The sequence below is a fragment of the Convolutriloba macropyga genome, chromosome 3 (assembly GCF_964194025.1).
Source record: "Convolutriloba macropyga chromosome 3, txConMacr16.3, whole genome shotgun sequence".
NCBI classification, from domain to species: Eukaryota; Metazoa; Xenacoelomorpha; order Acoela; family Convolutidae; genus Convolutriloba; species Convolutriloba macropyga.
Window position 1 is genome coordinate 37,680,881 of NC_134470.1, and position 22,130 is coordinate 37,703,010.

Genomic DNA, 22,130 nt, shown 5'->3' on the forward strand with positions numbered 1-22,130 from the left:
CCCGTTCTGAGAACTATATATAGCAAAGAAAGAATCACAACTTTGAGAAATTAAGAATTAATAACTCAGAGAAACTGAGAATTTAATATCTCCAAATCCAGAAAATTACCTCGAAGCAAAAGTATTTCCAAAGTGAAATTGCTAATCCAATCTTCTCAACTAGATCGAGTAACGAATAGTTAGAGATAACTTTCAAGTCAGGACTTTATTCGAAAGGGAATAATAAGTTACTGATAACTTTTCGAGTGAGTAAAGTTTTTACTAACTCTCCCGACCTTCTCCTCTTTCTAACTTTCATAACTTTCTAACTTTTATAACTTTAACTTTTCACTTTAATAACCTCATTACTTTAGCTGTAAATTTATCTATGTTCGATTTCTATAAAGATTATATAAAACTTATAACTAGATCAATTAGCCAAATTTACTTACTTAGATCAATAAATACTTTTATGAGACTTATCAGGCTTAGAAAGATAGCGTATACTAGGAGTAAGACCATCGAGTCAGAAGTTTGAACCTTCGCACCCCCTACCCACTAGTATAGCTGTTTATAGTAAACACTGATTTGCAACTCGAATAATTTTCAAATACAACACACAGTAACAATTTACTACTCAAGAATGGTTAACATGTAAGACAATTTAACACGTCAATCAAAGGTGAAGTCAGTGTATACTTGCAATATTTTTTAAATTAGTTTAGGAAGAGAGTTGTTTTCTGCGGCTGTTGTCAATGACTGCTTGATGTGTTGCTATTTTAGTCCCACTTCTTCCATTATCTTGAGACTATCACTCTAACTTTAACTATTGCTGCTACGAAGACGTAAATTGCAGCTAAGATAAAAGAAAATGGACAACATAAACAACAAATACAAATGAGTGTTCCCCTGTCAGTTTGTCTGCTGATATATTGTTCCCAGCTACACTAGTTCAGCTCCTACAATTAAGTTGAAAAGCAATCTGAGAGCTACTAAAAAAAAGTTTTTATCGACATTTTTTTTTTGAAGAAACACTCAACAATATTCCTGCTATACTTTTTAATATTCCGAAGAGCGTAATTTAGTTTTTTTGCATGTTAATAATAATGCGAAACCTGACCAAAATTTTGTAGTCCTTTAGCATTTTGTTTCTTATTTTTTGGATCTGGTTTCAAGATTTTTATTATCACTTTGTATATCACAAAACTACAAAAAATAATTGAAGAGAAGATTCTTCGGTTTTTTCTGAGACACTGACGACAACTTGTCTGAAGCTTGAGTCAATTTTAAAATGAAGCTGTTCTCATTGCCTCAAGTTAGAGCTGACATAAACTCAACGGCTGCCATTGTGGCTAAGGTCTCTGATTTCAGAAACCACTGGCACTGAAATCCTCAGTTTAGATGATAACGAGTGTTTTTGTGTCTCTAATTTGCGAATTCGGTTACCTCTGATCAAGTTTACGGCGTTTTTTATCAACTGCCAACAACTCAATTCATTTTTTTCAATTTCTGGTTTCAATACAGACAATTCACAAAAAAATTTCAAACATTCAGTAAAATCTTTGAATTTACATTTTCTTTGAATTCAAGAAACACGTTTTTGGTGCAGTTCAAAGAGTTTATGAGCAATTCGACTAAAATAATACTTAAATTTTTGTAGAACTTCACTTAAATTATCGAATTTGGAGTTAAAACTATCTCAGAAGTTGCTTGAGCTGTTCTTCATACTCCAGCAGACACTAATGACACTTTTTCCCTCTGTATTGATTTTCATTTAAAAATGTGTTTGTTGCCCAATTATGACACATCTCCATCTCTTCCACATGCTTTGCCTATAGTTTTAATTATCATATAGGACATATATATATATATATATATATATATATATATATATATATACATATATATATATATATATATATATATATATATATATATATATATATATATATTTCAACTCAACAGGCTATTTCGGTAAATTTTCAGGAACAGAGATGTTTTCTTGTTGAACAATATGGAAATCGTAGCTCGGCCGAAATATGTAGCAATCTTTTTCACACCAACAGTCATCAATTCTAAATAGTGAGTAAGAACAACAAAAAGCTTCTTTGATTCTATTCTGCTTCGGCCCACAGCTTAGTTGCTAAAAATTTTATGCCACCGACGCGCATTTTTTTACATAGAACTTGCTGTTCAACATTTTTGCTAAACTGGGCTGTTTGATAGAGTTGATAGACCAGCCCAATTTATAATGGCTTTTAATATTATCAAGACTAATTGGGATAACTCGACATTCCATCTTGGGCGATTGGTTCTCTGAACTGGAGTTTTTGAACAAAAACTCAAAGTTTTTCAAAAACTTTCTAGATCTGAACTTTTCTTAAACGTTTAAATTTCTGCTGAATTTTCTGCAAGTTTTGAAAATATCTGATTCATTTAAAAGATTCCACATTTAAGAGAACAATATATTACGCGAAAAAATTGCACAAGTAATTGTCATATACGGCAATGGGAAAAACTTATTCGTACTTGACGCTTTAATTTACCCATAGCAGTTAATCTGTATCTAGACGGATCTCTCAGATTTGAACTGATACAGATTATGAAAAGTTGTTAAATTTTGTACACTGAAGCCATTTTAAATTCAATTATTATAGTACCTGAACTCTTGTTATTTGTACTCGAGAACATAACAATGGTGCCCAGACCATCGACCGATCAACAAAACTCCAATCCGCAGAAAGCTGGATGCTGTACTGCGGGGATAAATTCGTTTGTGGCACTATATCGCGCAGAGAAGAAAGAGGACAAAGTCAACGGATATATTACCAACGTGGACCTACAGGTAACAAATTTCTTTTTAATATGTTTCGTCAAGCCACTCCGCTTAAACTTAGGAGCAAATAAGCCCTAAGAAGCTATTAGATACTCATTTCAAAGTAATCAGAATAGCTGTTCAAAACTGTAGTTCTCATAAAGTGCATTAATGGCAGAAATAGCTAAACTGCCAGAAGGGGCAGAAAGGGATCCCAAGAGTAAGAGAATCTGATGGCAGTTTGCCGACGCTTTGTAGAGAATACGCACGCTATTGAGATTTCGAAGATCTTAGAACAGCGGCAAACTCCAAGCAGGAATTGTTAAAAATAAAATCCAGCTAAACTTAGAGGTCATGAGGCAGAACCAAGCCTACTAGACGGCATGAACACTAAACCAACAAATGTCTCTATCTAAAGTTCAGAATTTAAGCAATGGCTCGCTGAATTTTTTGAAGAGGTAGCAAACTGCATGTAAAAGAAGAATCGGGATATAACTTTAAAAAGATCTTTAGAAAACCAAATGAAATGGTCACTGGTAATTAAAGCAGTGGTAATTTGTGCAACAGATGTTGAGTTAAGCCACACAGCAACAAACCAGGTGCCATTTGAACAAAAAATGTAAAACCTGTGAAATTGTAGATTACCTTGTTAAAACGTGCAGAAGTATAACACAGCCTGAGTCAGGTCAGTTTGAAGAACACAAATCTTTTTTTGAAGAAGAAAGTGAGCTAGATAGGCAAACCTATTCCAAAACAGGAAGCGATGAGGATGTACTATGAACCGAAAAACGTGTTTATCTTGTCAGTAAGATGGGAGTAAACACCGTAAAAAACAACAAAACAAATTGCAAGTTGTTATCGGTGCTGATAATACCGTGATATCATCATTCATCTGGACTGAGATTAGTAAACCTCGGGTAAGTCGAAAAACAGACCTCTTGAGGGAAATGGTAACCGTCAAGGGACGCCTCTGGGATCACTAACATGAGATATTGAGTGGACTGGGAGTAAGGATAAATGACAACAACTACCAGTTGTTCAATCCAACAAAAAATTTGTGCTACTTAGGAGAGACTTACTGCCCGAAGAAATCACTAATAGAGTCTGATGAGAGACAACTCTCAGTCTTACATTCCAAAGCTCATGTCCAATTCATACCGGCTCAAATGTTATGAAACGCAAGAAAGATACGTTCACACTTAAAAGACAGGGTCAGAAAGAAACTTGATGAAATGGCACGACAGGGCATTTTGGAGCTTGTGCAATCTGATGGTGTCACTAACTCATCAGCTGTAATGTGGCATTGGGAAAAATGGCGATCCCTAAGATTGTAGATGGTCATGAAGGGTCACATTGAAGGAAAAGTTATGGACAAAGGTCATCCAATACGAGACATAGAGACCATCTTCATGTGGCCTCATCTCCATGGGGCCCCATTGTTTGTAAAAATCAATTTATGAGGCCCATACGTTCGAATTGAACTTGACGAGGATGCAAAAATGAAGCAACATCACAACATCTAAACATTGTTCAGGATTTGCATGCCTGCTCAGGGCTTGAGGAACTCATCAGTCTTTCAGAACTGCGTTGTGTCAACTACCTAAAGAATCAAGGGTTTCGCTATCTTTCAAGTCGAAGTGTGTACATGAAGCAGCAAAGGATAAAGATTGGTTGCAAATGCCCGTAGTCAAAAAAACTTTTTATAAAAATGAAAACAAAAACAAATCCCACTCAAAACCAATCCCAAGCGTTAGTTATTTGTTACTCTTCTCTTAAAGAAATAAGAGCACGCAATGAAAAATGTGTCGAGAGAATCAAAAACGAAAAATTTATATCAAACAATGGTCGAATGATAACAGGTTCTGCTACAAAGATGTCACCTGTTACCGAAAATTGAAAAGACTACCCTGAAAGAGAAAAAGAAGAGCAAAAATTTTTGAATCCTGAATAATGAGCTTTGTGCTAATCCAAATACTCAGACTTACAGTTTGACGAAGCCAGCAACCGGAACCATAGACGCTTTAGAAAAAGCAATGGATGGGGTCCTCTCACAAGATGGACATCTTGTGATTTACCTCTCCACGAAATTGCCACAAAGGGAACAGAACTACTCCTATATTGAGCGATAGGCGCCTGCCACTATTTCAGTGGTCACAACATTGAAAGGGGTCCTGCTCTTTTAAAATTTGATTCTATACATTGATCACAAACCTATCAAATACCTCTTCAAACTAGACAAAGAAGTTCTTAAAACAGCATCAGCAAGGCACACAAGATTGGCAATAGCGCTGATGGAATTTTAACTCGAAAAAAAATACACATCAGGAGGGCAAATTTCCCATGCTGACATTTTGAGCGGAACAGTTTGACGACAACCACGAAAAAAATGATAGAGTCTGCTTTGCTCTCAACAACATTTAAAGTGTCCAGTCTGATCTGGAAACCCAGTCAGACATCAGAACTGAGCTGGAGTTGAAGAGAATTTTCCAGGATAAATTAAAAAAATAAATAATGGCAACTAGAAACAGTGCTCAGAAGCAGAGAAAGCAATTGAATAACAGATTGATGCTTCGCCAATCCATAACGGAATTTTTTTGTGGTGTTGTACAATTCATTGTGGTGTTGTACGCCAAAACTAAAAACTGTGGTGATGGCGAAATTATATGAGGCTCAAACCGCAAAAATTGCAACAGAGTTCTAACTTGGTGGTCCGGCATCATCCAAATTGTTCTTCGATATATTAGTTAATTTGAAGATTGACAAGATTAAAGGCCAATCCTAGGGAAAATAGTATATAACTAGTCAAAAGCAGAAAATTTGGAAAGTCTTCATAAGAATTGGCCTGTGCCAAAGACCAAGTTAAACTCTTAATAACAATAGACCCATGATAAATTTGAATAGAATCCTTCCCTGCGGGAAACAAAACTCCACCAACATTGAAATGTTCTTGAGCCACATCTTGGAAAGACTTAGTGTACAGAAAACGTTAAGGTCAGAAAATTGTCCCGCGTTTGTTAGGGGTGCCTTCAACAGTGTTGTGAGTCACTGGGGAATAAAAATTATGAAGTAACCGGTCTACCATCCAAGAGCAAACGAACTCGTTGAGCGAGCGGTGCAAACAGTGAAACGCGCTTTTGAAACTAAGAGTCCAAATCTGAATGTGTCGTTTGGCGCTCTCTAACAACTAGCTTTAGTGACACCTAAGAACACTTCCATGACGGAGCAAAACACCTGTGGAAATTCTGCTGTGACGGATGGTGAGACCTTCAGGGATCACTGCTTTTGATCTGAATGAACAAGTCTTCTTCAAAGGATTGATCAATTCAATTGTGCTTGGTGGTGACATCCACAATTCACCTAATTGCTGACAATTTGAGAGGAGAATTTATTCAAATTGACTTGCTGAAAAATGTGGAAGGATGTGATATCTAAAGAGGTAGAGAACTTAGCAGTGTAAGAAGAAATTTCGAATTTTAAAGAAAACTTTCTTACCTGATGTTGGCGAAGTATTATTATTCAATAAAGAATTTTAATTAGAACCGAATTGTATCGTAATTTTAGGCGATAAATTTAAACTTCGCACCAACTCGCCAATCCCCCCTGTAGATATCAATGACACGCTGTCAGGTTGGGAGAACAACGTATTAAGCGTAAAAGAGTGCACTAATACTTGTTGTAAATTGTTGATACTTAAGACTATTGTAACTATTGTAAATTAACCCATGACTATAAATACTTTTGAATTTTTCGTGCATAGAGGCCATTTTAAATTCAAATAGTATTATATTAAAATTTTTTTTACTCGTGCTCGAGACCACAACAATTTTCCCGTTGGTGCAAGTGCTCTGAAAGTAATCAGGAGTCAAGTATATTGAGTTATATTACTATATATATATATATATATATATATATATATATATAAATATATATATAAATATATATATATATATATATATATATATATATATATATATTACAAAATAGCATAATAAGTGTTGCAAAAACATCACAAAAATATCATTGCTCACATTGTTTGCAAAAGTAGAGAAAGTTTTTTAAACTCTGATTTTTGATAATTTGTTAGGGACTAAATTTTCAGCAAGAATTAGAAGAATATTCTGCACTTTGCATGCCGTCTTCTTGATACATTGAAAACCGTAGAAATTATTTTTAAAAATTAGTGTTAGAAGTCAAAGCATTCAAAATTGATAGATCGAAACCTTTCAATTTATTTTCTAAGAGATCTTTCTCTTTCATAGGAACAGATAGTTTCAATCTAGCAGCCAACAACTAAAATAATATGATGAACTGTATTTGAATTTGCTTTTGGCAATTAAGTAAATGTACTTCATACAGTTTCCCAAGTTTGTCAGCACGCGGGTAAATTTTCTACCTGGTATCATTGAAACGACACTACTTAAGTTCGTATCTCTCGTGTTATCTTTTTAAGGGGGTGATGTGTGTCTTTGTGTATGTGTGTGCGTGTGTGTGTGTGTGTATGTGTGTGTATGTGTGTGAGAGTGTGTGTGTGTGTGTGTGTGCGTGGGGGGGGGGGTGTTTGATATTGTGACAGAAGAATAACAAACTTTATTTTGCTTCCAATTTTAGGCTAATTAAACTACTTTTCCCTCTTTTTCAGTAAAAATTCTCTTTCTCTCTCTAATTTATCCTTAAATTTCGATCGTGCGTGTTTGACCGCTCGCGTCTGCTGTACACGTCACGTATACATTCACGGCTTCCTTCAAACATAAGAGTCAAATATATTATTAATCTTGTACGTTCTATACCATTCTAAATTGTACTGTTCCATGTTTCAGGCATTGTCGGTCCCTTGTTCACGGGAGGCAGGATAATAGAGGAAAAGAATTCTTCCCTTTCCCATACTTTCTCTCGCTCCCCCTACTCTACATTTCTTCTTTTCACGCCGCTTCCCTCCAATTTTCCATTTAAGCCCCATTTTTTCATCGCCCTGCCTTCCAAAATTTCAGTGCACTATTACTAATACTACCACTACGATACAGAGGGAGGTATGGTCCCTTTATCACAAGTAATCGCTCCGCCAATTTTTCGCGTAGCCGATTCCTTAATCGATCCAAATCTGGCCATTTGAATTACAACAGTCGTTCTTCGCGGAAGCATTATAACTTACGCTTCTATTTTTAACCAAACAATCAGGAAATTATTAATCCGATCCAAATTAAAACAATGCAGACTTACAGAGCACGTTTGAAGAATAAACTTACAAATCAATGTTCTCAAAAGGTAACCAGTGGTGGTGTCGATTTTCGGTTAATTGAAGGGTCTGCTAATTGGAATTGAGTTTATGAGTATCATCCATTTATTATCGCAATATTTGCACTGTATGTTCTAATAATTCCATTCTTGCTCCATGCAACCCCTTTCTATGTCATAATTCTTTACATCAGCCCCATTTTTTCAAACCCACCCTTACCACCGTGGTGGCGTGTTTTGCTGCTGCTTAGTTTACTACAACCACCACCACCACCACCACCTCAGCCCCTATTAGTACCAGTATACCGCCACTACTACTAGTAGTGTGCTATTACGTATAGCCCACCAGTTATTGTTCAGGCTTTTATGCGTACCTTACCATAAGGCATTAAACCATAACCACTACTATACCATACATACCATACCCACTATGGTCCTGTGTAGGGATGGTATTTCAACCCATCGCTCTATCGTTCATAAAGCGCGCTAAGTATGCACTACCATTACCATTATTGCGTCGACCCACCAACCTACCCCCCAATTTTCACCAACTATAGCTGCTGATAGCAATATAAATTTTACGTAAACGTTATTTTTTGTACTTCATAACACGCAAACAACCAAAACATACATATATTATCGCAGTTACTATAACCATTGGCATATACAGTTACACTCACACGCTTGTACATATATAAAATGGCGTTCCCTGTACACGTGTAGTATAATTTCCGCATTTCGCTCCTGTCTTATATATTTTTGTCATTTTTAGAATTCATTATTTTAATTTTTTTGTTATTATTGTCATATCGTATCCCCCTCGGGTGTTAAAATGAACTGAAACGTTGTCAATTTTTGACAAATTTGCAGTAAGAGCAAAATTAACTACTGCCAGCCCATTTTTCCTGCCCCGATATAGAACGACGCGTGATTTTGTCATAGTGCATTATCGTAAGCAGAGATCTTACATTTTCAAATGGACTGTTTTCAACATTTACGCACTGCCGAATTAATCTAATATTAAAAAGTCAGCGTGTAAACTTTGTTATGAATTAAATTTTTCACGATATTTCTAACTTTTATTTGAAGACTCTATTTTCTAAACATTTTTTCAGCATTTTTTTGCATTAAATGGAAATAATGGTAACTTATTTTACTTAAATTTTGAAATCGGAACGAAACCTCTTTTCTTATCCGATGTTAGAAATTTGTGCCCAGTTCCGAATTATCCACACTTTCTTTCTTTATTTTCTGAAATTTAAAGTTTTACCGTTTACTTCAATACCCGCCAATTACAAGTTAACTCCTAAAAGCTTTCTCAATTTTCTGCCATTCCAAATATGTGGAAACCTTCCAGAAGCTTCCAGAATTATCTAAATCAACATTCCATCCCCTCGTTTGATTCATTAAAATTTCTAGAACAGAACATTCCAACTTTCAATCGTGGGTGAGAAACAGCTATAATTACCAGTCCCGACAATTGCTTCGCTCCTAATCGATTGTGAGCATCTTCCGTTACGTAATCAGTCGTGAGAACATTCCAGAATGTTCACGAAGTTTACGACGTCATCGACCTCAGTGGCGAGTCGGAGTCCGACGCTGCAGTTGCACCCTCCTTGTTCGCCAGCGACTTCCACTTCCCACTCCCATTCCACCTCCCCCACCACCACCCCTGCCTCCTCTGCCAACACGGACGCAGTAGAGACCAGGTTCTTCACCCACTCAGATATCAAAAGTATTGAAACGGGAGAGGGCAAATTAGGTAAGTTTATGCACACACTAAATTTCTCAGGCACCAATTCAGCTTCAATATGAATGATTCAGTTTTCCGAATCCTTTAATGATCACAATGTACTGTAAGGACGTCTGGGATTGCCACTCACATTTAAGAGCGAAAAAAAAACAATTTGCCGGATCTTAACTTGCACATACACTATTTTTCATATACTATTTTTCTAACCTTTGCACTAGAAAATTATTAGCAATTATAGTGAAATGTACTATTTGGTTATATACTATTTTAGTATACATATTTTTTGAAATAGCTAAAGAGAAATTATAACTATATGGTTAAAATACTTGTCACAAAGACATCGACACAGTAGAATTCTAATATAATTTTATAACCTGGTATAATACAATCCCCTTCTAATCCATTGAGAAGTTTTGTTTCCTTCATTAAAATAAAAATAACTTTTAAGGTTCCTAAGTTACTGTTCAGTGGATTTTGTTCATGTTGTGAGATAAGGCATTTGTTCAAATTCTCCTTGAAAAATTCTTCGCTTTTTGCGAACCAAATTCTTTGTGGTAATTTATTCCATTTTCGCAAACCTTCCAAACTTTGTTTGCAAGTTTTGCTTGATGTTGAGCTATTCTCAATATTTTAGTTGAAATGAACGTCAAGAACACGGTTTCTGTTATTTTTGAATTTCTTTTCATCTGCAAGATTCATAAAGTTCGATGTTTTTGCCTTTAAAGGACAAAGAAAATGGTTTAAATTTTCTTGTGCAAAAACCAATAAGCAGGAGAAAAACAAATGATAAAATGAGAAGACAAATGAGAAAAACAAACAACTGTTCCCGAGGCACGCCGTTATTACTGCTTCTATAGGCAGAAAAAAAACTTATAAACTCTACTTTCTGTTTTCCGTCATTATAAAGGGAGCTTCGCTTACATATCCAGCTGGAATTCCTATGGTTAACTTGTAAGAACTTGCAAGTTTCTTCCAAGTTCTTACAAGGCTTTTCATCCAAAACTGGCATAAGTTAAACAATCGACCTAAAACAAGCTTTTGCATATGTTATGGAAGAGTTTTTAAAAGTTAACTTTTCTGCCTGTACTATAGCAAAAATCAATAAAAGCTCGCAAGATATTAATGTATGCAAAAAATTGATCAGGTTCCAAGAAATGTAAATAAAGAAGCGCATTGAGATTTTGCAATATTATCTGCCAAAAGACTTCTTGAGTTGATAAAACAAAGACAACTGTTTTGTCAGCTTATGTCACTTTGTTTTCTACAGTAGATGAAAGAATCTTAAGTTGTTCAGAACGAACGCGCAAGAAACTAACGAGATAGCAATTTAACTACCAAATTCTTGACAGTTAACCATTGGACTTGCAAGTTCTTACAATTTAACCATCCTTTAAAAATAAGGAGGCTCGTTAATGTACGTTCGCACATGATGTTCCGACCCGAGCTCATCTACATTTTCGACTTAATTGTCAACCACATGAAGAGATAACAAAAATAGATGTTTGAGTTTAAAAAAATTGTTACAAAATCGAACTACTAATTGAATAACATAATGCCATGCCTCATTACACCGCTCACGAGATCTGTCGTTAAAAAGACTACAAGAAAAAACAACAAACAACAAAATAAGCAAAAACAAAAATTTCAAAAAAACAATATCCAAATTTAAAAGCACCTAGTAACAACGTCAAAATGCAATCAGATAAAACCTTAATTACACAAAATTAGTTTTTCCTAATTATGCAGCAGATGGATGTTTTCCTCGATGAGACTAGGTAACAAATCGACAAAGAGAAGAAAAAAGAGGTTAAACTCAAAAATCAATCAGCGTTTTTTAAACAAATAACTTCAATAGTCTAAAAAATCTTTAGCTTATAACAAAATAACCCTAACTAAAATTACTAACAAGTCATAATGAAACCAAAGGGACCTGTCTTTGGCTAGACTTAGCCATAGGAACGGACTAAAGATGCAGAAAATCTCAGAAAACACAAATTATTGAAGCCATTAAAATCATTAGCTGTTATCTGAATATTATGTATTTTTATTTCAGTTTTTAATCATATTAATTCAGCTAAAAGTATCTAAAATTATACTGAAAGAATAAACAAGTTCATTTGGGCCACATTTGAAAATCATTGGGATCTGTTATTACCCGAAGTTGCAAAAAGAAGAGAAAAAGAAACACAAATACACCCCTCACAAAACTTTCATGAAAATTCATATTGTCCAACAAACAAAACATTAGTTACGACTTATATCAGGAGACATTTTTTTCAAATTCAAGGAAGTAATAAGTGACGAAAAGAACAGCAAAACCTGAAAATTTAGAAAATTATCTGAAAAAGTTCAATATCATAAACTAAGTAACTTAAGTTTATTCGCTCTAATCTGACTGCTTTGGGTAGCAAAATTCACTTACTCCTCAATTACAAGCTCATGTTACCGGTCAGCTTTTTACGGCTACCTAACCAATAAAAACAAAGGCAAAAGAAGCAAATTCAAAAAAACTAGCGAGAAAAGTGTCGGAGCCATTAGAGAATGAGATTTTCAGAAAAAAATTTTCTGATCTCAATTAATTTTTTAACAGCAATGCGATTTTTTTATTGTTACAAATTGACTAGATAAACAACAAATTTGAACAAATATATTAAAACCACGAAGATATTGGGAACACCCCTGGTATCAAAGACATTGATTTCAATAGCTTTCAACGGAACTAAATAAACACGCTAAGTTCTGCCTCGATGGAAAATCAATGATATCCTCCATTCATGCGTTATCAAAAGTTCATCACAATAAGTCGTATGACAATGACAAATACATTAAAACTACGAAATTCTTGAGAACACCCGTAGTATCTTTGCCATAAAATTCAAAAGCTTTCAACAGAAGCCATTGAATACGCTAACTTATACCTTGATGTGACAACAAGGATGTTTCGTTATTCATAAGTCATCAATAAGACATTACAACAGGTCATTGACTATGAAAGCAACAACAAATACAGGCAAAATCTGAAAACTCAGTAGAAAAGTGAGGGAAGAAAGTGTTGAAGCCATTAAAACCATAACCTTTTCTCTGAAAACTTTTCCTACAATCCATTGAACATATTCCATAAGCCAATGTGAACGATCAATATTAGAATAATGTGATAAGATATCAAAGGGAACCAAAATTACAGAAAAAGACGCTCAAAAAAAAATTGAAAATTTCTATATCGAAGTAAAAAAACGAATACTTAGCAGATAAAACCGCTAACTGGACTGATTTTTTTGGCGAAGATAAAAAGAGTTCTGTAGTTACTGGGACTGACTTACGGTTCACGAAAACAACTTTAAAAAAGACTAAAGGTCAAAAAAAATTTCAAAAAAATATTTTTAAAATCTTAACAGCCATTAGTTTCAATAGTTTTTAACGGAAGTGAATAAATACGCCCAGTTAAACCTCCATGTGATGACAAAGACGTGTGTCATGCATAGGTGATCAATAAGACATCACAATAAATATTATGTCTATGAAAAAAACAACAAATACAGGCAAAAGCAAAAAATTCTGAAAAGTGCGAGAAGAAAGTGTCGAAACCATTTGAATCATTAGTTTTTCTGTGTAAACTTTATGTATAATCCATTGAACGTTTTCTCCAACTCAATGGGAGCCATCAATTTTAGGATAACTTGATGAGATTTCAAAATGAACCAATAAAACGAAATGTCCAAATTTGAATTTTTTTAGAAATCTCGTGGCATTGAAGTCATATAACCAATAATTAGAAGATAGAACAATCCACCGGCTAGATAAATTTTTGTTGAACTAGAAAATCAATTGGTTCTGTTGTTATTGAGATTGACTTACAGTTCACGAAAATAAGCTTAAGGTTGATTTATGTTTAAAAACAATAAAAAGAAGTATTTTTAAATTCTTAACAGCCATTAAAATCAATAGTTTTCAAGGAAAGTCAATAAATGCGCTCAATTAAGCCTCCATTTTATGACAAAGATGGGTGTCATGCATAGGCAGCTCATAAGACATCATAATAAATCTTATGACTATGAAAATATCAACAATTACAGGCAAAAACCAAAAAGTCTTTAGAACAATATTTACTTAGAACAAAATTTATTTATGATCCTTTGAGCTTCTTCTCTAAAACAATGGGAGCCATCACTATTAGGATAACGCGATAAGATTTCTAAAGGAAACAGTAATACGAAATGTCCAACAATTTAAAAAAAAACTGAAATCTTGTGGCATTGAAGTCATAAAACCAATATTTAGAAGATAAAACCGCTATCGAGTTTAATTTTGGTTGCAGTAAGAAGGAGGTGGGTTCTATCATTACTGAGATTGACATGCAATTCACGAAAATAGGTTTATGATTGGTTAATATTAAAAAAATCATCGAAATTTTATTTTCAAAGTTTTAACAGCCATTAGCTGTCCACTCAAAGCACTAGATACGTTCACTTGATGCTCAATACGAAACTTTTTGCACTTTTAGTCAACGAGTTTATGCCATATGATTGCAAAAAATTTTTAAAACCTCAAAAAGAAAATCAAAATTTCATTTAAAATTACGAAAACTGAGAGTCGAATCCAAAAAAAAATAATTAGCGATTCCATGAAAACAATTTCTTTTTCATTGGGCTTCATTTGATTGTTAATGAGGTTTGTCATTATAGGAATTGACATGAAAACTGACTAGTCTCTAGGTGAATTGAAAAAACAAAAAAATATGCAAATTTTCTGAAAAAAAAGAGCTCTCAAATAGAATTCGAATTTTTTTCTTGGTCGTAAACTTCCCTATGAGAACAGAACTGGTCTTTTTATCGTTTTTCGTCTATTAGATAACACAAAATTGCTATATTTTGGAGCGTGAAATGTAATTTCGAGTTAAAATTTTCATATACAAAAGTTAATTCGAACAAAAATTACGGTAAAAGTGAACAAAAGTGAAATAAATATCCCGTGTTCACATGAAACTTTCAACCTCGATAACTACTCGAAAAAAATAAATTTCAAAAATCAAAACTTTTTATTTTCAAATTCTACACTGGATGGGCTTTCAAATGATTCCACGCACATTTCTCTACGAATATATCGATCTTTCAAAATTGTCTGAAAAAAAACCATTTGAGCATATAGTTCCTCCCCCCAGAAGTGGGATTGGAACAAAGATTGCAAATTTTTTGACATTTAACCATCTTTAACAATAAAATTGCAGGTTTCTCGACAAATTAACTAATTGTTGTCGACCCCGATAGAAGGAAAGAGTTCTTCCAATCCACTTGTACATAAAATTCATAATAACCCAGCCGATTTTATTTTTTTTTCGCCATCATTTTCCACCAATTGATATATATATATATATATATATATATATATATATATATATATATATATAGACATATAAATATACATATATATATATAATTATATATATATATATATATATATATATATATATATATACAAATACACATACACACACACACACATATATATATATATATATATATATATATTTATATATATATATATATATATATATATATATATATATTTATATATATATATATTTATATATATATATATATAAATATCTCCAATTTCCAATTTTTCATTCTTCTAAATCTACGAGATTTTCAGTTAGAATTTTCGAAATATGAAGAACATTAGTGGTCAAAAACTGACATCTACTAGTGATTTATACGTTGAAGATGCTCTCCATTTGTACATGTCAATTTGTTTTAGGATAAAACCTTTTTATTGAATCCGAACGAGTTCTTGGTTTATTTGAAGTGTTTTCAATTTCTCAAAAGAAAACTTAGGCTAACAGTGCGTAAAGTTTTACAGAGACCAAGTTTTACATAGAAATAGAATTACATTGCCCTCTTTTGTTGGTTTTTCATCAAACAACTCTATAATTGCATCCAGAGAACGTCTTTTTCTCAAACCTATATTGTTGTCAGTACGAATTTTTGTTATCAAAATCAAATCATTCAGCATGGATTGTTCTCTCTTAAGAAAAAATAAATTTTAAAATATTTTTCGAAGAATAAAAATTTGAAGTAAAGTAAAAAATATACTTAACATAAACATATATATACTTAACATAACATAACAGTATACATAAACATACTGACTCTTTTTGGTTCTTGAGTAATTCAATGGTTCAAGCAAACAAAAATTAGCCAAGGTCTTCTTGGGAGGTTGCTATAAGCTATGTACTAGTTTCCGTTTGTTCCTTTGAAACCCTTGCAGTTCCTAATTAATCTTAGTTGTATAGGTTGGTCTAAATTAAGATTGGTCTAAGTTAATCGTAAAAAAAGCTTTAAAAAATTACAAAAAACAATTAGAATTTTGCTGTCGTCTTCTGAACTTCTGCAAGGCTCAACAGTGAGTGGAGCTGTCACCCAGACGATCAAATCAAATAAAATAAACCCAAGGTTTCGAATTGTTGAAGCAAGCGTTACTTTGTTACTTTGCTATATCTCCTCATCCACTTTTCTATTCTGTTGCAAATTAGATTGCCTTGAAATAAGTTAATTCATAATGGGGCTTGTAATATTAATTCTAGTTAAATGGATAACAAATGTAAGAAAATTACTTGCACATCAATGGAAAGGACAAACTTGAGGCAATTTATAATGGTAATTAAAATAATAATTAAAAATATCCACAGTTCACTTCCAAAATAAACGAAATCAAAACCTCTCATAGTATCTCAACTGGTCTTACAATTACAAACTTCTAGAGTTCAGTCTTACTCTTAATCTCTTCTTTGATTTTTACACTATCGTTTAAAGTTCGGGTCCCACTAAACTAACTACTTTCTCTCACTTGTGGGAAATTTTCTCCTGTGTCCAAACTTGAAGTTCTTCTCAAATTCTCTAATGTCTGCCCAAATTTCTCTGTATCTCTTCAATTTATACTCAATCAACACGCTCTTTTTATAAGCAAACAAACCTCACTCTCTCAACTCAAGTAAACATTGCAACTTGCACTTGAAATCTGTCACTTTCTGTAGGAGGGCTTTGTTTGCAATGCAAACAAATCAATATCAAAATATGCTCTGTCATTCAACTGCTACCAACCATTGTTAAACTTTCTCCTCATCTTATGTACACGACTTTTGGACTGTTATGTAAACAAATCCACTTCACTTTATCTCATATATGCACTGGACATGTCAATCAGTGTTTGTTTAGTAAACATTGAACGTTGCGCTGAAAAACTCTTATAACTCTATTTCCGCTATCAAATTAACTAGCTGCAATCAATCCCTGTCAAACATCAAGTGTTAAGTTTTCACAACATTTCATGCAATTCCTCGGTTTAAACCTGCCGAATAGTCTAATATTCCTAAAAGCCCACAATTTGACCTCTAGTGGTCATTCAAAGGTCACCCAAAATGAGGGGTCAAATTGATAAAAAATATCTACCGTCACGGAAAGTTCTTTTATAATTTCACCTATTTACAAAAGTTCATGGCCTAAATCCCACTAGAACACAAGCAATGACCGCGCACACTTTTCATCGATCTCCTAGATGACCCCAAAATCCCAAACTTAATAACTCGCGAAGTAGAGGTCAAAACGTGTTCGGGTTTTATTTTCAGTAAATATAGGGTGCCACCAACTCCCTGCGAAGTTTCATGGCCAACAGATCGGCCGTTGCGAGTCGTTTGCAATTTGAAATTTTGTAACGAGTTGTGAGTGCCGAAAAATCCGAGTTCGTCAAAACTGACCCGGGTTGGTATTTTTTGTCACTAACTGCCTTGGGTTATCGTATTTTTCCCATTTCAAAGTCTTTCGCCCTTTCAAAAAGGCTATTTTCCGGTTTTCGACACTCGGGTTATCCCGAAACACCAACTTCCGGTCGCATCCGGAAGTTAAAAATAACACAAAGGGAAGGCCCTTGAAAAGTTACACTAACCCTTCAAAAATCATAAGGCTGCTACCATTGCTCCACAAGCAACTCAAATTTTACTTCCCGCAGCACCGGCGTGCGCTAGTCCCGTGCAGGTTGGCGTGGGGTCAAGTCTGACATTAAAATAGGATTTCTCGTACCCAAATTAGTCTATCCCCCATTTTTCAGGTCAATCCGACTTCAATTTTTCGAGAAATTGCTAATTACGTTTCAATATTTACTATTTTTAGTGAAAACTGCCTATTCTTTTTTAAAAATGCTAAAAAATTTCTCCTAAAATTTCCTAAACCCTTCCCATGATCATCTGATACGTTATTCTAGACTTAATACCTATTGCAACCCTTAACTAGCCATATATCGTACTCAAACAGTCATTTTTCCGTCCAAAATATCAGAAACCTTCAAATCACCCTACTTCCGGTGTTAATAACTCGGGGTTGGCTGGTCGGATTGGCCCAAAAGGTATATCAGCATGAGAGGACCATTGGGTGGTGTACCTGACATTAAAATTTGGTAAACGTCTGCTGATTATAACCATCCAGGGGGGGTGGTTTAGATCTGCTCGGTGGTATTTTGAAAAACTGATAAATTGCCTTTTTATTTACTCTAAATCAACAACAATTTACTTAACTTACTCAGAACGAAAAGGTGTAACCGGCCGCGCATCCCTTTTAAATTTGGAAAATCATTAGGGGAACATCCCCACAAATTTTCAGAGTCCAATGATGATTAAAACTTAAAGAGTTGAGGTGTACCAGGTTTTTGGTGCCCATTATTTTGCAAATTCAAAATCGCACTTTGATTTACTTCAAATTGAAGTTTCAATTCTGTTCAAAGTATCTAGTTTACTTGAAATTTTCGCTCTCTAGTTTTCTTCTAAATTTAAATCACTCATTTCAACTTTGGCTTGGTGCACAAATGCAACTTTGCTAATTCAACGAAATATTTTGACAGCACAATATGCTTTTGTTCATTAATTTATTTGTTTAAGATATATCACTCAACTCCCCTCTCTGGCGCCTTCGAAACAATAACCTTTTGAGAAAGAACGCTTTTTGCAAACACCTAATTAACTTGTCTTATTTAACCTAAATTATCTAACTTACTCGCAGTATCTACTTACAACTATTCCCCGCGTTCTACATTTGCTCGTCATAGGAAAGCTGTGAACGAAAGATAGCACCTTAAGTTGTTAATGAGTGGCGGTTTTGAATTTTCACAAAGATAATTTCCAGCAATTAAAAAGTCATGTTGTTTTCCTAATGAAATTTTGTTGCTGGAAAAAATTAGGTTTAGTCATGGGGGGATAACCTGATATGTTTTAGGTGAACTGAGATTATCTATGCCCATTATATTTTTCACAATCAGTTCAGGAGCTATTGTGAAGAATAAAGATCTCTTAGGATTACAAAATTGTCTATTTTTCGAACTAATTTTTTTAATTGGTGTTGTTGTTGAACCTATTGTCTTTTCAGGAATACGTATGATTCAATTTTGAAATTATTAATTTGGATTTCCCGAGGCTAGAGACCGAATCTTTTATCTAATTGCATTTCAACTATATTTTTAAATACAACCATTTGTTAGGATTTAAAAGATTGAATTGAGTAACAGATTCCAGAATTCAAAAGCAAAAGAGTGATTTTGATCAACCATATATATAAGAACAAATTACAAATCCGAGACATTTAATATAATGGTAGAATAATGACCATTGAACTAGTGATTTACTGTGCGGCAAACGTAATAACAATTGAACAGTGAAAAGGTTAGCAAGGTCAGATTAATAACATAGTTAACAAAAAACAGTTTAGGGTACCGTAGTAGCGTATCACGTTTTCACCTTTGGAGAGAAACTTTATTGCACAAAATATAAATAATATAATGGAAGTTAATACTTACTCACTCGTTATATACTATAAAGAGATGTATTTTGTGTTCATCATAGCTAGCAATACAAAGTATTCATTGAGCTCAGAATAATTTTTGGCAGCACCTATTTGTTTGTTTTAATGAGTTTTGTACAAAAGCCTAGAACTAGATGTTTCGTTTCTTCGTTTTTGGCATTAAAAACGGTTCCGCATTTTCAATTCGAATTTCTTTATTGCAAAGGACACTGTGAAATAATTGTTTTAATTGTAAGACCGGCAACACAAGTTTCAAATTGGTATCAGTTGCTGTCCACTGTGGACATTCAAGTGATCGTACAAATATTTCGCAATGCATGTGCCGCCACCAAGCGTACCGACACAGACAGAGTGTTCCCCAGCCTCCAGAAAGCGAATCGTGACCGTGGAATGCTTTGCGTGGCATTTTGATTAGAGCGATAGGTTCGTTAAAACTCACGCATTCTCTTTTGACACTCAGATCCCTCCAGAACGATTGTATGTATGGATTTATCTTGTCGAGTCAATCTTTGTTCTTATCAGGAAAGCATTCTGGCATATATGCTCGTTATTTCTGTTTGTCTTGAGGTGTTGAAGTGACCAGCGGTTTTTTCTGATTTTTGAGATGGGCTGGGCAAAAAGCAACTGGTATTCTTTTGGGTACTGAGGCATGTTTTATTTGAGTTTGGAATGCGCGCAGCGAAACCAGGCGTGAGTGGATTTTACGCTAGCGAAAGACTAGCCAAACTTTGGAACGAAGGTTTTCTTTATCAAAAACAACTGGATGACGTGGCGTGAGTGATACTGAATTAAACTGAATCTAAGTTGGAAATTCAAAAGAGTGGCTTCTAATTAATTTGGATAATTGACACTTTACTTTGGTGTGATTTGTCGTTACAATCTTTTTTATTAGTTGCGTCTTTTGAAAGTGTAACAGGAACAAACAAATGCCTCATCACAAACTGAAATTGGTTAAATTTTGTTTGGAGTGGCGAGATAGGTAGTCAATATGTAGATACATCTTAGCACCTGAAAGGTGTTCAATTTTTAAAAAAATAATAAGGAAGAACACGATCAATACTTAAAACACTATATGATTTTTTAGAAGGGTGTCAAGACTGAAAGTAGTGCTCAATGAACTGTGATGACTGAACGGTTTGCCACATAAGTAATTCTAAAAAAAACTCAATGGAGTTCCTTTACACTGTATTTCTCATCCCTTGAATTAAGAAGATGCCAAAGAAGTTCGTTTTCAGTTTGCCGTTTCCATTCACAAAGAAGCAACCCGCCCTCAGCGAAAAGGCACACTTTTGAATAATTTAGCGAGTGCAGTTTTAAAACAACAGTTCGCCTTTAATTAGGATCTTTTGGATTTCCTTTCCTGCTTTACAACCTTTTTAATGTCCTTTTGTCCAAACGAGTTTTACATTTTTTTCAAAAGAAGTCTAAGTGGATTAAATAATTTAGACAAATTAGTGATCAATTCGGTAACATGATGGACGGAGTCAGCAAATAATCGTTGCTCTTTTTTACTGCATTTGTTTCCTGAGTTGTCAAAATCGAAGAATTTTTGGATTCAAGGGGCGAAATTCAAGATTGAGTTAAACTAATTCCCAGCCAACCAATTTTCAGTTTCAAAAAGTGACATTTGGGTTGACTCTTTTGACAGTCAGTCATCTGCATCAAGTTTTTGAAGATTGTTAAAAACCATTTTCAGGTGTTCATTTTCAGAACATCGGCTTACAATCAAAAAGTCATCAAGAAAAAATGCTTATTTTGAAAGTCTATCGAAGTGTACTCCATAGCTTTTGGGAGCTAATAAGCATATCCCCTCAGCCGTAAGACTGGCTCCAAATCAGCAAGTTCCTGTCGTTTTATCGCAAATGAGATAAAAGATAAAGTGCTTTGTGTTATCGCGATGCAAATTAACTTTTCAAAAAAGTTTTTGATCTTTTTCGTCATACAGGTTGATCCAAGTTACATCTGAACAGTCTTTCCCAGTATCTTTTGCACTGAATGAATTAGTGATCGAACACGCACTACCGGATTTGATCATTAATAGTGAACAATAAGTTTCCCAATGCTAATTAATGCTGACACTGAGTAGTTTGCTTTCTGTAATCCAAGTGTCCCATGTTTTGGCAACCTATTTTTTCCTCTGAGCTTGAATAATTAGAATGAAGTTCTGCAGTGTAAAGCATTGCATTTTTATAGTTTCAGTCACATTTGTTGTGCTATGTTTAGATTTGTTGTTGACGTTTTTCGAAAGTCCAGGTCGGCTTTTTTGTTGTTCGGGTTCTCTACAGATTCGGGCACATTTTTTTCGGGAAACACAATTGCGACATTTTTACTTTTGCCGGGTAAACACAACACTACGATGAGTTGGAGACTATATTTTAGCACAGTTACGTCATCTTTGCTTTCGTCATTCAAATTGATGGTGTTTACTTACGGGTTTTGCGCTCCTTTTGATGAAGTTAGCATCTGTCGCTGATTGCGAACAATCTTATCCATATTATTGTCGATTGTTAAT

At 34.2% G+C, this 22,130-nt stretch overlaps 1 protein-coding gene across 3 annotated transcripts in view; it reads left to right on the top strand.

Annotated features, from left to right (window-relative positions):
* LOC142336183 (rho GTPase-activating protein 45-like) overlaps positions 1-22,130 on the top strand; it is an 89,858-nt gene that overhangs the window by 18,600 nt on the left and 49,128 nt on the right. For all 3 annotated transcript variants that reach the window (XM_075384816.1, XM_075384814.1, XM_075384815.1), the window contains exon 2: positions 7,612-9,788. In XM_075384816.1, the coding sequence (XP_075240931.1) occupies positions 9,572-9,788 (217 nt within the window). In that variant the 5' untranslated portion in view covers positions 7,612-9,571. The remainder of the gene's footprint in view (positions 1-7,611; positions 9,789-22,130) is intronic.